The sequence below is a fragment of the Apteryx mantelli genome, chromosome 11 (genome assembly GCF_036417845.1).
Source record: "Apteryx mantelli isolate bAptMan1 chromosome 11, bAptMan1.hap1, whole genome shotgun sequence".
In the NCBI taxonomy this organism is placed as follows: domain Eukaryota; kingdom Metazoa; phylum Chordata; class Aves; order Apterygiformes; family Apterygidae; genus Apteryx; species Apteryx mantelli.
This window is the reverse complement of record NC_089988.1, coordinates 10,370,987-10,384,901: the sequence shown is the minus strand read 5'-3', so window position 1 is coordinate 10,384,901 and position 13,915 is coordinate 10,370,987. Positions and strand designations below refer to the sequence as shown.

Below are 13,915 nucleotides of genomic sequence, written 5' to 3'. Positions count from 1 at the left end.
AAAAGCTCCCCTAGCACTGACACTTGCAGGGCATGTCAAGGGCATGAAGATGAGCTGCTACTGCTTCCGTAAGAATCAAAGAATAGAAAGGAAAATGTGGCCTCACTGCTAAATGGGACAGGGAATCTTGTAGCAGCAGGTGCAGATAGGTCTGAGCAACTCAACCCCTTACTAGCTTCGGTTTCCACGAGCAAGGTCTCCTGGAGTGTTGTACTTGAGTCAGGACTTCAGAGGAGAAAAACAGCCAACAGTGGAGGAGGTTCGTGAGGGATTACTTGTGAGAACTCAAACTGTACAAGTCAATGAGGTTGGATGGACTGCAGCCAAGGATGTGGTGAGAGCTGAGTGCTGTCCCTGCAAGGCCACTCGCTATCATCTTTGAAAGGTTGTGGAGATGGGGTGAAGTCGCAATGACTGCAGAAAGGCAATTGTTAAATCCATCTTCCAAAAATGCCACAAGGGCAACCTGGGGAGCTGCAGGCAGTTCAGCCTCCCTTGGGTGAGCAGTGAGTCATGGAATGAATCCTCTTAAGTCACATTTCTGGGCACATGAAGGAGAAGAAGGTGCCTGGGAAGAGTTAGCATGCATTTACCCAGAGTATATTGTGGCTCTCCAACCTGATTGCCTGCTATGAATAAATAACTGTATTTGTTGATGGAGAAGAGTAAATGTCCTTTAAATAGAGTTCAGCAAGGTGTTTGAGAGTCTCCCACAATATTCTTGAATACACATTAGAATGTTACAGTCTAGAAGAGCAGACAACTGGATGGGTTGTAGATGAGGGCTGCCATTCAGAGGGACCTAGGCAGGCAGGAGGAATGGGCTGTCAGTAACCTAATGGAATTCAATAAGGACAAATGCCACGTCTTGCACCTGCGATAAACCAACACCCCACTGTGTCACAGGCTGGGGCCTGAGGGCCTGAGGAGTGGATCTGTGGAAAAGGACGTGAGGGTGCTGGGGGACAGGAGGCAAAACATGAGGCAGCAGCCTTCCCTGGCAGCAAAGAAGGCCAGAAGCATCGTGGGCTCTATGAGCAGGAGCACAGGCAGGAGGTGGAGGGAAATGGTGATCGCCTTCTAGTCAGTATTCATTAGAGCACATCTAGAACCCTGCATCGAGGTTTGGGTTCCCAGAACAAGAAAGAGGTTGATACCTGGGAGCGAGTTTGGCCGAGGGTCATCACAACAGTCAGGGAGCCGGAGCACTTGCTTTGTGAGGAAGCATTGGAACTTGTTGCCCTGACAGCGCTGTGCAGTCTCCTCCTTTAGAGGTTTCCAAGACCAGGCTGAATGAAGCACAGAGCAACCTGCTCTGACCCCAGAGATGACCCCGCTGGGAGCAAGGACGTTGGGCCATAGACCCCCTGAGGTCCCTTCCACCCTGAAGGAGTCCATGATTCTTCCCACTCTCCATATTCACTTGTTGATGTCAGGGAAAGCACGCAGGTGCCCTGTGACAGTGGAAGCAGGCCAGCTTTCTTGTCCTCCTCCAGTCAGAATTATTCAGATGCAGGGCTTCTTGGCAGGAATCCCCAAGACAGCCCTGATCAATCCTTTGCTTCATTTGGAATTTCCTTGTTTTTTTCTTCCATTCCTTCTAAGTCTGTCTCTTTTACCACCCTGATCCTGTCCCATAAAGCCCACCCCACCCTGCCTTACCCTTAACTCATTGGCGCTGGCTTGTTTTGGTTGGTTGGTTAGTTGGTTGGTTGGTTTATTTATTTATTTATTTTTTTGGTGTGTGATTCGGACAACAGATACATCACGGATATTTACAAGAGAAGTGTCAAATCCTGTGCCTCAGTGGGAAGAACTCCATCCAGGAGGAGAGGTTGAGAGACCTGTGCTTCCTCATCCTACTGAAGTGGAGGCAAAGGGCAGTAGAGTAGGAGCCTGTGACTGCTTGAAGGGTGGGTTCAGAGATGATGGAGATTTTCTTAGTATGGGGAAACACCATGAGAAGGGGAAAGAGCCACAAAGTGCATCTTGAGAGGTTCACACTGGACTTCAGGTCAAAAGAATGTCACTCATAGTGTAGTGCTGAGGTGCAACAGGTCACCCAGAGGGACTCTGTGATCAGCCCCTGCCTTTGTGTTTCAAGGAAAAGCAAGGGAGGACAGGAAGACCTCAGGAGAGGTGGGGAGATCACGGGGTGAGAGCAAGGTGGGGAAGCAGCTTGGGTGTGTACAGTGTGCAGGGAAAGAGGCACAGGCGTGGGAAAGCATAGGACAGCCAGTGGTGGAGATGGCCGAGGGCACTGCCAAGGCTGAAAGCTCCCAGCGCAGCTAGCTTTTTGTCCTCTTGGCCATGGCTGGTATCTCTGACACCGAGGCCCACGAAAAGATGCCATTCCTTAAAGCACTGTGGCCTTGCTGCCTCCTTGTCCCTTGGGAGCCCAGCAGGTGCATTATCATGGTCCTGCACTCAGTGTTGTGCCCCCCCACCCTCACACTGCCCCCAGGAAGAGCCCTGAGCAATGTGTGATGGAAAGCATCACCCTACCCAGGGGCTGGCTGTCACTGCCTGGTCACTCTGCTTGATAACACACATCAAGGCTGACTTGGCATCACAGCCACCCTCACATTGCCTTGGCCTGCCTGCAATCAGGGCCTCCAACTTTCAGCTCTAATCAGCCCCTGGGGAGCCTTTGTTGGTAACTGCCCTCAGTGGGACCCATTAACGCTCCAAGAAAACTGGAATTTTCTTTTGACTTTAACTCCTTGAGAGGTTGCTTCAGCCTCCTCTTAGTATCTGAAGTTCATGGGCTCAGCACCAAATACACCCGAGGGCTCATTAAAATGCAAACATCCCTAAGGAGCCATGCCTCTTTCCATAACTTTCTTCATCTCTTCAATTCTTGTGTCACTAACTGGAAAGTTTTCAGGAGAGTATTGAAAAGAGGAAGATTTCAGTGAGCACCTGAAAAAGAAAGATGTCTGCTTCTCAAGCTTTCTTCATTCTTCAGCTTTCAGAATAAGTCATACACACATTCCCCACTTCATACTGACCCACAGTGTCTCCTCATGAAGTCTGGATATGTAGGCAAAGCAGTATTTTTGATAGGAGACCTGTATGGAGAACCTTCCTCGCCAGCTCCCCAGCCCTGCCATTGCCCTCATCAGCCACAGGGGACTTCAGATGACTCTTGTGAAAATCCAACCTTTTGCCACTCAAGTCTGTCGCTGAATGGTACAGCTCATGTGCACCAGTTCCCACCTGCTTTCCTTAGAGAACTAGCTGCAAGCAGACACAGAAGGGTTTGTCTTAAGAGCAAACAAACAAATTATAAATTGGGAAAAGTTTAATAAAAGATACAAGACGCTTTGTCAACTGTATGTCAAGTCCAAGCTGCCTCCACTGAGGTCCACTGCCCACAAAGCATAACCTTCCTTGAAATGTTTTCCACAGATAGATAGGAAAGGAAAGACAAGAAACACAACAAAGGAGCTGGCTAAAAAGACAACAATGAGACTGCTGAAAGACGAGGCAAGCTTCAGACTCCCAGCAGCTCAGAGCAGCAACTGGAGAGCTGAGAGGTACCTGAGTGGATGAAAAGTAAAGGGAGGAGGAAAACTGGGAAACTATGGGAAGTGCATATGTCCAGAGAGTCTGATGCAAAGATGCCTTTAAAATGACCAATATAACTAGGACATGTGGAAATATGTGAGAGATCACTGAGATTACATCCACAGCCTAATAGACAGAGCAGGGGAAACACAAGGTCAAGGGCAGATTGCTATTTCTTCTCCCCAGATTAACACCCTTCCTGAAGATTTCCACTCTTTCAGCATGTTCATTGAAGTAGACTAAAATAATCACCAATGGGCCCTCTCTAAGCACTGAAGGAAGACTGATTCCAGCATTACCAATTGTCGCATCAGAGGATGGTTATGTGCAAGAGGTGGAAATGTTTTGCTCTGGAAGCCCCGATTCCCATGTCTTAACTAGGCAGGACACACAGAACGGGACAAGAGGGGAACTCATTGACAACAAGGAGGAGGCTGATCTCACCCCAGGCCAGACCCCCTCAGTGCAGATGTCTCTGTCAAATCCAGTTCTCTGCACCTCCCTTTCTCATCTATGGAGGGAACTAAGTTGTCTCAGCTGAGTTGTTTTGAGATACATTTTCTAAAAACCAGCTAAGGTCCCGCAGGAGCTGCCTCCAAAATTTCCAGCACCACATGGCAACACAGCTACCCCAGGGCATCTCAGGCAGCAATAGCCTCTCTCTGTGGTCAAATGAATCAAGCCCCAAAAGGAGATCCTAGTCATAAGTTGAAATCTTCTCAAAAAATAACTCACTGCAACAATTGACAAGAAATCCTTGTTTCCAAGACTTCACACAGTTTTTAACATTATCATTTATTTTTTTCTTTCTTATTAATTGGCAGCACCATGTTCATGCACTACAGGAATTAGCCTGTCTATGTGAATGTATATATATATATATATATATATATACACAGACATATCATTCATCAAAATATATTTGCTACCAACACTCTGAATGGAGAAACCTTGTTCTCAGGAACTGCTTTATATAAACTTTCATGTTTCAGCTCTCTTCTTCTACCTCTCTGGCCTTTCTTCTTCCTCTAAATATTCTTTCTTTACAGACCCCTCCAGGGAAAGATTCACTGAATCACAGCACTTGGGGTGGACGAGACCTCTGGACGTCACCTAGTCCCAGCCGCCCTGGTCAATGTGGAGGGAACTAGATGAGGTTGCCCAGGGGCTCCCCCCACTTATGCATTGGCCACAAGGGTGCTGAGAGTGCGCTCCATCCACTGTGCAGGCCATTCATAAAGGTGTTAAACAGTCCTGCCCCACATGCTGATCACTGAGGGATGCCGCTAGTAACCGGCTGCCACTTGGAACTTGTACCACTGATGACAGCGTTTCAGCCTGATGACCCAGCCAATCTTCCGCCTGCCTTCTGGTCCATTGATCCAGGGCAGAGCTCAACAATTTGCCTGTAAGGAGACTCTGGGGGACTGTGCCAAAGGCCTGGCTAAAGGGAAGGTTCACAAAATCCCCTGCAAAATCCCCCTTGTGCATGCAGGCAGTCACCTTATGGTAGAAGGCAATCAGGTTGGTCAGGCATGGTTTCCATTTCCTCTTGGTCATCGCATGCTGCCTCTTCCAGGCCTTCTCCTTCCTATGCTTAGAGATGGTTTCCAGGAGGATTTGCTCCATCACCTTCCCAGGGACTGAGACGAAGATGACCAGCCTGTCGTTCCCCAGATCCTCCCTCTTGCCCTTCTGGAAAATGGGTGTGATGTCTGCCTTTTCCCAGTCATCAGGAACCTCCCTGATTACCCTGACATTTCACAGACAATTGGGAGCAGCGTTGCAGTGACCCCAGCCACCTCTCCCTGCACCCTGGGGTGCTTCCCATCTGGTCCCGTGGACTTGTGTGTGCCCACTGGGCAAAAGTCCTCCCCAGATGCATCCTCCTCTACCATGGGTGAGGCTTTGCTAACACAGATGCTGCCAAAGGACTCGGGGGCCAGGGAGGCCTGGCAGCAGACAAGACCAGGAAAAGACAAGGGAAAAGAGGCAATGAGCTCCTCAGCCTTTCCCCTCTCTTTGTCACTATGTCCCCTGCCCCACTGAGCAGGGAGAACACATTTTCCTTGGATGGATGCCTTGTGCTGCCAACATCCTTGCAGAAGCCCTTCAGGTTACACTCCCCATCCTTTCTTAGCTCTCGCTCTACCTCCAGCTCCAGCTCCAGCTGAGCTTTGCCTTGCCTAACTCCATCCCAAACAAGATGAAATCCTCTCTCCTGCAGTCCAGGGTGGTGACTCTGTTATTCCTCTTACCTCTCCACCATCTCACGGTCACTGCAGTGACAGCCAACCTCCACATTCACATCCCCATCCAGCCTGAGCTTCAGGCAAGAAACCAAGGGGAGGATGGCAACATCTACTTAGAGGTGCAAACTACAGAGGTACAGAAATCACACTGCAGAAAAGCTTGCTCTTCTCCCCCCACCACAGAGGGGATCCAGGCAATGGCCTTTCAGGTGGTTAAAGGCTGATGCAAAGAATTTCCATTGTAATGTAGATATGCCTGAGGCAGTGCCTCCCAGGCTGCCCTTACAGACAATGGAAAGGAGGAAGTGTTCACCTGCCTTCTTTTAGATGGTCGCATAAAGCACAAAGGACTCCTGTCCCAGAGACATTTGCTCTGTGCTTGAAATGGAGCCTGAGATCATAGGCTTTCAGGATAATGCAGGTTGAAGAGACCACAGGAGGTCTGTAGTGCAAGGTGCTGCTCAAAGCAGGGTCAGATAGAGGGTCAGAAATCAAAGAATGCCCCTGCCAAAGGACTTCTGGGGATGATAGTGATGGAGAAATCAGTAGAGGGTTGATGGGGTGGTACAAGTCCCATGGACAAAAGGGTTTCCTTTTTCCCCTTCTCCAGAGAATGAAATCCTCAGCTCTCCACAAAGAAGAAGCTGGGACACTAACTTTGCCACTAACATGGAGCCAGCGAATCTCCTGAGTCCCTTACAGACAGAGGCTGGTCCAAAGGCCACCACCCCAATGTCCCAAGAGCCCCAGGCATGCCTGCCTTGCTGCTGGGCACTCTGCAGCCCCAGGCAGGAGGTGTGCGGGGAAGAGAGTGGTGTCTGCAGCCTGCAGCCTTGGCCACCCAGCAGGTGTGGTGGGACCCTCGTTCCCTAGATGAGACTGGGCTCTCCTGCATTTCCCCAGTGTGAAGCCTGCATCCCCTCCAGCTGGGAAAACAACCCGGCAGAGAGGGCCAACACGAGAAAAACAATCTCTGTTCCGGGGTGTGCAGAGAGGAGGAAGTCAAGGGGGATCTGCTGATGCCTTGGACAGTGATTCCCTCCCTGCAGCCGCTACAGCCCTGCTGATGCCCTGTAACCCGTGAGCCCAGGAGGTGGGACTCCGATCTGCTCTGGCTCTAAAGATTTCTCAGCCCTTCAGACCCAGCATGCAAAGCACTGGTCTGGGGACACCTCAGCAGTTGAAGGGGCTGAATACCTGGCGTGTTGTCTAAAACTTTTTTGGAGTCTCCTGGCACTACTTTGACACCTGTTGCACATGGAGCAGAGACTCCTTTGGGGATGAACTTGCTCACTGTGTAATTCTGAGGACAGGCTTGACCAGGCAGTACAAATGCCAGCAAGGCCTCAACCCCACAACAGCATCCCCTGCCCCTCACTCTGCCTTCCAGCCCCTTCCTCCTAGAGGATTTGGTTTGGGAGGGACCACCAGAGATCTCCAGGAGCATGATCTGCTCTGAGCTGGGCTAACTTGACAGATAGATCAGGTTGGTAGGTGCTTTCTCCAGGAGAGTTTTTAAAAATCTTCTGTCCCCTGCCCCAGTACTGCTCAACTACCATTGGTATTTCTTTATTTTTCCTTCAACTCATTTGAAATTTCCCTTACTGCATCTTCTCTGTGTTGTCTCTTGACCTTTCCTGCCCTTAGGTCCCAGCCAGACCAGCCCACCAACTTTGACTGAGGACCCTCACAGCCTCACTTCCAGGCACAACCTTCCTGGGATCTCCTGGGACCGCGCAGGCGGGCTGTGGTGGCCATCTCCAAGCAGAGCTATGTGCTGCGGATCCCTATGTGGTCTTAGACGAGAATGTATGGATACATGACATGACCCAGGCAGAGCCTGTGGGCCGATGACAGGGCAGAGACAGGATCTACAGGCGTGAGAAGTGAAAACCTCCAGCAGCTCCTCTCCACACCTGGGCTGGCAGTGATGCACCTAGCGGTGCTCCTGAGACAGTGACACAGGACAGGGGGCACTGTGAGCTGCAGTGCTGGGCACTGACCATCTGTGCTGGGTCTGGGAGTCCTGGCAGGTGGTGCTGGTGGCTGTAGCCCTAGAGAAAACCCCGATCCAGCTAGCAGCAGTGAGTCCCCTCCATGACTGTCGGGAGTTTCTGGAGTGTCGTGGCTCCCATCTGCACCTCAGCCCTCCACTGGCCCAGCCCTGCTAACCTCCATGTGGCCCAACAGCCCCACTGTGTAGGCACCATACAGGACAGGGTGCATTCTGGGGTGGGGAAACATCCCCCCCACCATGGTCTCCATGATAGCCCTTGGTGCCCTGCCCCCTTGGCCCTCCTGCCTGGCAGCCTCCCACCAGTCCCCAGCCCCTGCCCAACCCTGATCCTGTCCCCCCGGGGTTATCAGAATGCCTGCTCTGGGGTCTGCTGGGATCTGAGCCAAAAGGGAGAGGCCAGGCAGGGCTGGCCATTCCCCCATACAGGTGCTCAGCCCAGGAGGCAGACAGAGCTGGTCACATTCAGAGCTCACTCCTCTCCAGGACCATGGGTAATGGCCAGTGATGGAAATGGCTGGTACGAGGGGCTGGGTGTGGGAGGAGTTTCCTTGGGCAGTTTCTCCTCTCTGTTCATGCAGCAGCAAGATGTGATGGATTTTTGCACTGAGGCACCCTGCTTGAGGGCCCCCATGGGAGGAGGATGGTCTACAGGCCCAGGAGATGGCCCCAGGTCCTCCTCTGCATGCTCTGTGAGAGTCCTGCAGAGGACCCAGCAGAGGGCTCATCCTACCAGGGCTCACAGCTGGACATCCAGTCCTCCAGCTGGGCATGCAGCCCTGTTTGTGGGTAACTTTGGGGGTAACAGTCAGCACGCAGGGTGGGAGAGACTGTCTCAAGGAAATGTGCTGGGGACAGGGTGTGAGGGACAGCAGCTTTGGAGGAAGAGCCCAGCCTTCAGGCACTGCACCTGCAAGAACCTACTTTATTACAGAGGTACTGTGCGGGAGTCAGCTCTGACCCAGGTTGGACACAACTTTATATGGGCACCAGGTGAGACAGAGCAGTCTCAGGAAAGGTGGAATGAATCCAACCATTTGTGTAGCAACATGGTGATAAATATTAATAACAGTAATAGTAGTAGCAATAAAAATAAAGTGAACAAACAAAGCTCAGTCCTGGTACGGGACACAGGGGAAGTCATTTGTAGAGAGCAAAAGCAGTGTTACCAGTGCTGAAAAATGCCCATGAACTCACTTTCCTCAGGGCATCCTTGAGCTCCTTGTTCCTCAGGCTATAGATGAGCGGGTTCAGAGTTGGAGGCACCACTACGTACAGAACAGCCACCACCAGATCCAGATCTGGGGAGGAGATGGAGGGGGGCTTCAGGTAGGCAAAGATGTCAGTGCTGACAAACAGGGAGAACACGGCCAGGTGAGGGATGCATGTGGAAAAGGCTTTGTGCCGGCCCTGCTCAGAGGGCATCCTCAGCACAACAGTGAAGATCTGCATATAGGACAGCACAATGAAAATGAAACACCCAAAGGCTAAACAGGCACTAACCACAATCAGCCCAACTTCCCTGAGGTAGGAGTCTGAGCAGGAGAGCTTAAGGATCTGGGGAACTTCGCAGAAGAACTGGTCCACTGTGTTGCCTTGGCAGAGTGGTATGGAAAATGTGTTTGCAGTGTGCAGAAGACCATGGAGAAAACCACTGGCCCAGACAGCTGCTGCCATTTTGACACAAGCTCTGCTGTCCATGAGTGTGCCGTAGTGCAGGGGTCTGCAGATAGCAACAAAGCGGTCATAGGCCATAACAGTGAGAAGAAAATACTCTCCTCCTAACAAGAAGAAAACCAGAAAGACTTGAGCAGCACATCCTGAGTAGGAAATGGCCCTGGTGTTCCAGAGGGAATTGGCCATGGATTTGGGGACTGTCGTGGAGACAGTGCCAAGGTCGAGGAGGGAGAGGTTGAGCAGGAAGAAGTACATGGGGGTGTGGAGGCGGTGGTCGCAGGCTACAGCTGTGATGATGAGGCCATTGCCCAGGAGGGCAGCCAGGTAGATGCCCAGGAAGAGCGAGAAGTGCAAGAGCTGCAGCTCCCGCGTGTCTGCAAATGCCAGGAGAAGGAACTCGTTGAGGGAGCTGCTGTTGGACATTTTGCTGTCTCCAGGCATGGGGGACTGTGCAAAGGAGAAAAGACATTGAGAAGTTAGCAGAGACTTTTCAGGCAAAGAACCTCCCAAATGTTGCAGTTCTTGTACATGCCCCCACATTGCCTCGCTCTTTACTGAGAGGATCTTTGTGCAGCTCCCATGCTTCAGCTCCTCTTTGCCCTGGCTGAGTGTGCTGTGAGGAGCAGGGATCTCTCTCCATGGGACCCAGAGACGTCTGTCCTGCTGTCAAGCAGTGGGCACAGGGGAATTGGTGTGACCAGCTCTGACAGTCACAATTTCGGTCAGGTGAAATCCACTCATTGTGTAGAAGGGCTTTTCAGCATCTTCACTCTGAATTCTAACGAATGAGGTTTGAGGAAGAGAGTTTCAGGGAATTTTTATTTTCTTTGAGATGTCCTTGTCATCCCTGGGGAGTGTTCCTCAAAGGTAGAAATCCTTGGCATGGATTCACTGTCATTAGGTGCAGAGTGTGGACAGCTAGTTTGTCTATTAGTCTCATTCCCAGCTGTCCTGTGCTTCCACCTCTTGGAGCTGGAGGATGATCACACTCATACGTTGCCCTAGAAAGAAACCAGCCCCTGCTGAGAGCACACGAGTCCAGTTTCAAAGGGCACACCTCCAAACTTCTCATCCTTTCTCTGGGCACCTGAGGGAGCTCTCCACACTCCCCTTCTAGCCAAGGACACACAGGGCTCTTTTCAGATGCCCACATACAGCGTCCCACCACCAGCTCCATACTCTCAGCATCTCTCCACCTTCCTCATGGGGCTCTCAGATATCACAGAAGTGCTATGAGACAGCTGTGCCTTTCTAGAGGGCAGCACGCAGTCTGCCCGGACACTATAAGGAAACAGTCAAAGGACTCTTAGGACTAGAGATGGGCTCTCCTTAAGGGAGAGATAGCTCATTTCCCAGCCCCACGGACTGCATTTTCTGGAGCTCCACAAGTCAGAAGGGGGCTGGGGCAACCTCATTCCCATGCAGACCCCTCTGCTGCACAACTTGTAGCATCCATGTCTGAAATGCAGCTGAAACTTCCCACCCCACAATGCCCAAGAGCAAGACCAGGAGCAGCATGGACAGGAGGGGAAACAAGGAGCAGCATCATGGTCCTGCTGCCAAGGGAGGCAAGAAGAGAGAGACAGATGGGAACTCAGGAAAGCCTTCACCTTACCGCTAGGCATGCCACCTCGCAGGCAGTGACATCGCAGGGCAGTCACGCCCAGTCCCTTTGTTTGGCACCTCTCCTCTGCCGGAGGGCTGGCTGCAGAGAAGGCAGCTCATGCCCTGGACCCCATGGCTGTCAGGGCAGAGGCTCTGCTGCGTGGCAGAGGAGACACAGGGAGCTTGCTCAGAGGAAGGTGTCTGCATTGGAGGGACTGACCACTGACCATGACTTGCCCAAATCCATCCTCCCATGATGATTCTGTTGGCACTTCCCTCTCATTCCCTGGCCATCTCTACGGCCTGCAGCTGTCCCTGCTGCCTGCAGCTTTCTCTCTCCCAACATCTTTTCCCTGTCGGTACTCACAGACCCTATCCCACCCTCTGTCTGCACAGTTCTGCCCTACAGAAACCTCCCGGATCAGGGCACTGTCCAGGGGCATCTCTGTGCTCACAGGTCCTAAAGAGCAAGTCACATAAGCCCTGATAAGACTATAAAGGCGATGTAGGTGCTGCTGTAGGTGGAGGTGGGGTTGGAAGGGTTTGCTGAGCTTTCTCACAGACCTACTGATCTCTGAGAAGGAAGGTCCATGAGTCCCAGTTCCTTGCCAAACCACAAAACTCTTTCCTTTTTCCTCCCTGCCAACATTAGGAAACTGAAAGCCCTGGAAGGAAAGCTCCTTGCCTTTCAAGTAGCCTTTTTTGCACCTTCCTCTGCAGTGCAGCGACACTGCTCTGAATCACAGCCCTGGGCAGATCTGTGTGCATATCCCAGCTTCACAGCCCTGCAGCCGTCCTTGGGAGAAAGTAGCAGCATGCCCTGTCCCTGTGATGGTGTGGCAGGGAATGCCTGCTCTGAAGCATCTCCCCCTCCTCTGCAAAGGAGAGCGATCCTTAAAAAAACTATCAGTCATGGGATGAAATAGGTGTAGAAGACCCTTCCAGGAAGCTCAGTAGCATTGCCCTGCAGCCAGAGACTTACAGTGTTCAGGGCTGTGAAGACTTCTCCCACAAGAAGTTCTCCTCTGTCCTCCCACTCCACACAGCCTTGCACTTCTCTCTGCCTTGTCTCCTCTCATGTCAGCAGCAGCAGGCAGTGTCCAGAGCCCTGCTGCTCTTTGCGGAGGAGCTACTCTTGCACACAGCTGTGTCTGGGCAGTGCTGCCCACTTGCCATGAGCTCCCTCAGTCTGAAGAGCCTGTCCCTGCTCAGGAGCAGAGGCCCAGCTGAGCTCATGACTTTCTCTGTCCCTTGTGCTCCCTTCTCCTGGGAAATGTTTGCTGGAATAAACTAAAATAATCACTGATGGCCCTTCTCTGAACAATACAGAGAGACCAGTTACAGCATTGTCCCTTGTTTCATCAGAGGATGGTTATCTACAAGAGGTGGAAACATCCCACCCTGGAAATCCATATTCACATGTCTTAACTAGGCAGGACACTTAGAAGCGGACAAGAAGGGAGGTCATTCACCCATGGTTCAGGTTTTCATTCAGATGAGTCAGTCTGGGCATCTCATGCCCATTTAGAAGTCCCTGGGATGCAGTGGGATGCAGATCCTCCTGTGAACTCCACAGACACAAAGCAGGTGGGTTTCCCCTTGCAAAAAAATGAAGTGAGCACAACAGAGATGTCTGCATGGGAGCTCCTTGTCTAAGCTCCCATTGTAATCAGTGGAGATGGAGGGTGGGAGTCAGTCACTCACATACAAACACCTGGTGACATTGGAAGAGACAGAGGTGGACCAAGGCATGTGCCAGAGTCTTCTTGCTCGGATGGAGCAACTATGACACCCCCAGCCTTCTAGAGAATGAGTTGGGGGACAGGTGGAGAATTCCCTTCACCATCTGAAATGACACTAGATGCCTCCTACTACTAGGGCTCCACTCACTCTAAAGTTGAGACATAGGAAGATCCCAAAGCTACAAACAGCTAATGCAATTCAGTGCCGACACTTGATTTAATGACATAGAAATAGGCTGGCAGGGACATGTCGGATGTCTGGGGTGTCCAGCACATCCACATGTCTCTAGTAGTTCCAGCATGGGACCTACAGGAAGCCATGCCTTTTTGGAGTGCTTGCAGGGCAAGTGACCCAGGGCACCTTGGGTTTCCTACCTGTGTCCAAGCAAATGAATCCCACCACTGCCTTTAGGCACAGTCTGCACTGTCTACATCCAAGCATGCTGCACAAATGGGAGGCACATGACACTGCTCTAGTCTCTGCACTTTCAAATCCTTCTACCTCTCCTCCTCCTGAACCCCTTCTCACTCCCCAGTATGATATGAACAGGGACTGGGCTAATGATGTCCTCAGGGTAGCTGGATCACAGAACCAGGAGCTTCTTCAGTGGCACCTTTTCCTTCCTGGAGATTGGTTCAAGTCTGTCACAGGCCCAAAGTGCCACAGAGTCAGCTCAGGCAGCAAACCCCTCTCCTGCCATTTCTGCACAGCCCAGCTCTGTTTCTCACTGGCCTTGGGCACTGCAGGCTTTGCTGTCTTAGTGGGAACCTTCTATCTATGCCAGTATGTCACCACTTGCAATCAAAGCCATTGAATGCATATGGTCCTTGGTAACATGTTTCCCTGTGACAGATCTTCAGTCAGCGCCACAGCTGAAATGCAGAAGCCAAAATATGTGCAAAAATATGCAGCCTGGGGTGCAGCCAGGAGCAAATGGCTATGCACAAGCTGTTAGAGGACTGCCACATGGTTGGAATAACGGTGGGATCACTCACATGACTGGAGTCCTTCAAAGGCAGGGTACAAGTTCTTCAGGAGACACCACCAGGGAAGA

General features: G+C 51.5%; 1 protein-coding gene across 1 annotated transcript; it reads right to left on the bottom strand.

The window, feature by feature from the left end:
- Nucleotides 1–8,976: 8,976 nt before the first annotated feature.
- On the bottom strand, nucleotides 8,977–9,918 carry LOC136992971 (olfactory receptor 14J1-like; the record flags this gene model as incomplete). The annotated part of the gene is made up of 1 exon (XM_067302990.1): nucleotides 8,977–9,918. A coding segment is annotated over one exon (942 nt), but the record flags the coding sequence as incomplete, so codon positions are not given.
- Nucleotides 9,919–13,915: the final 3,997 nt, after the last annotated feature.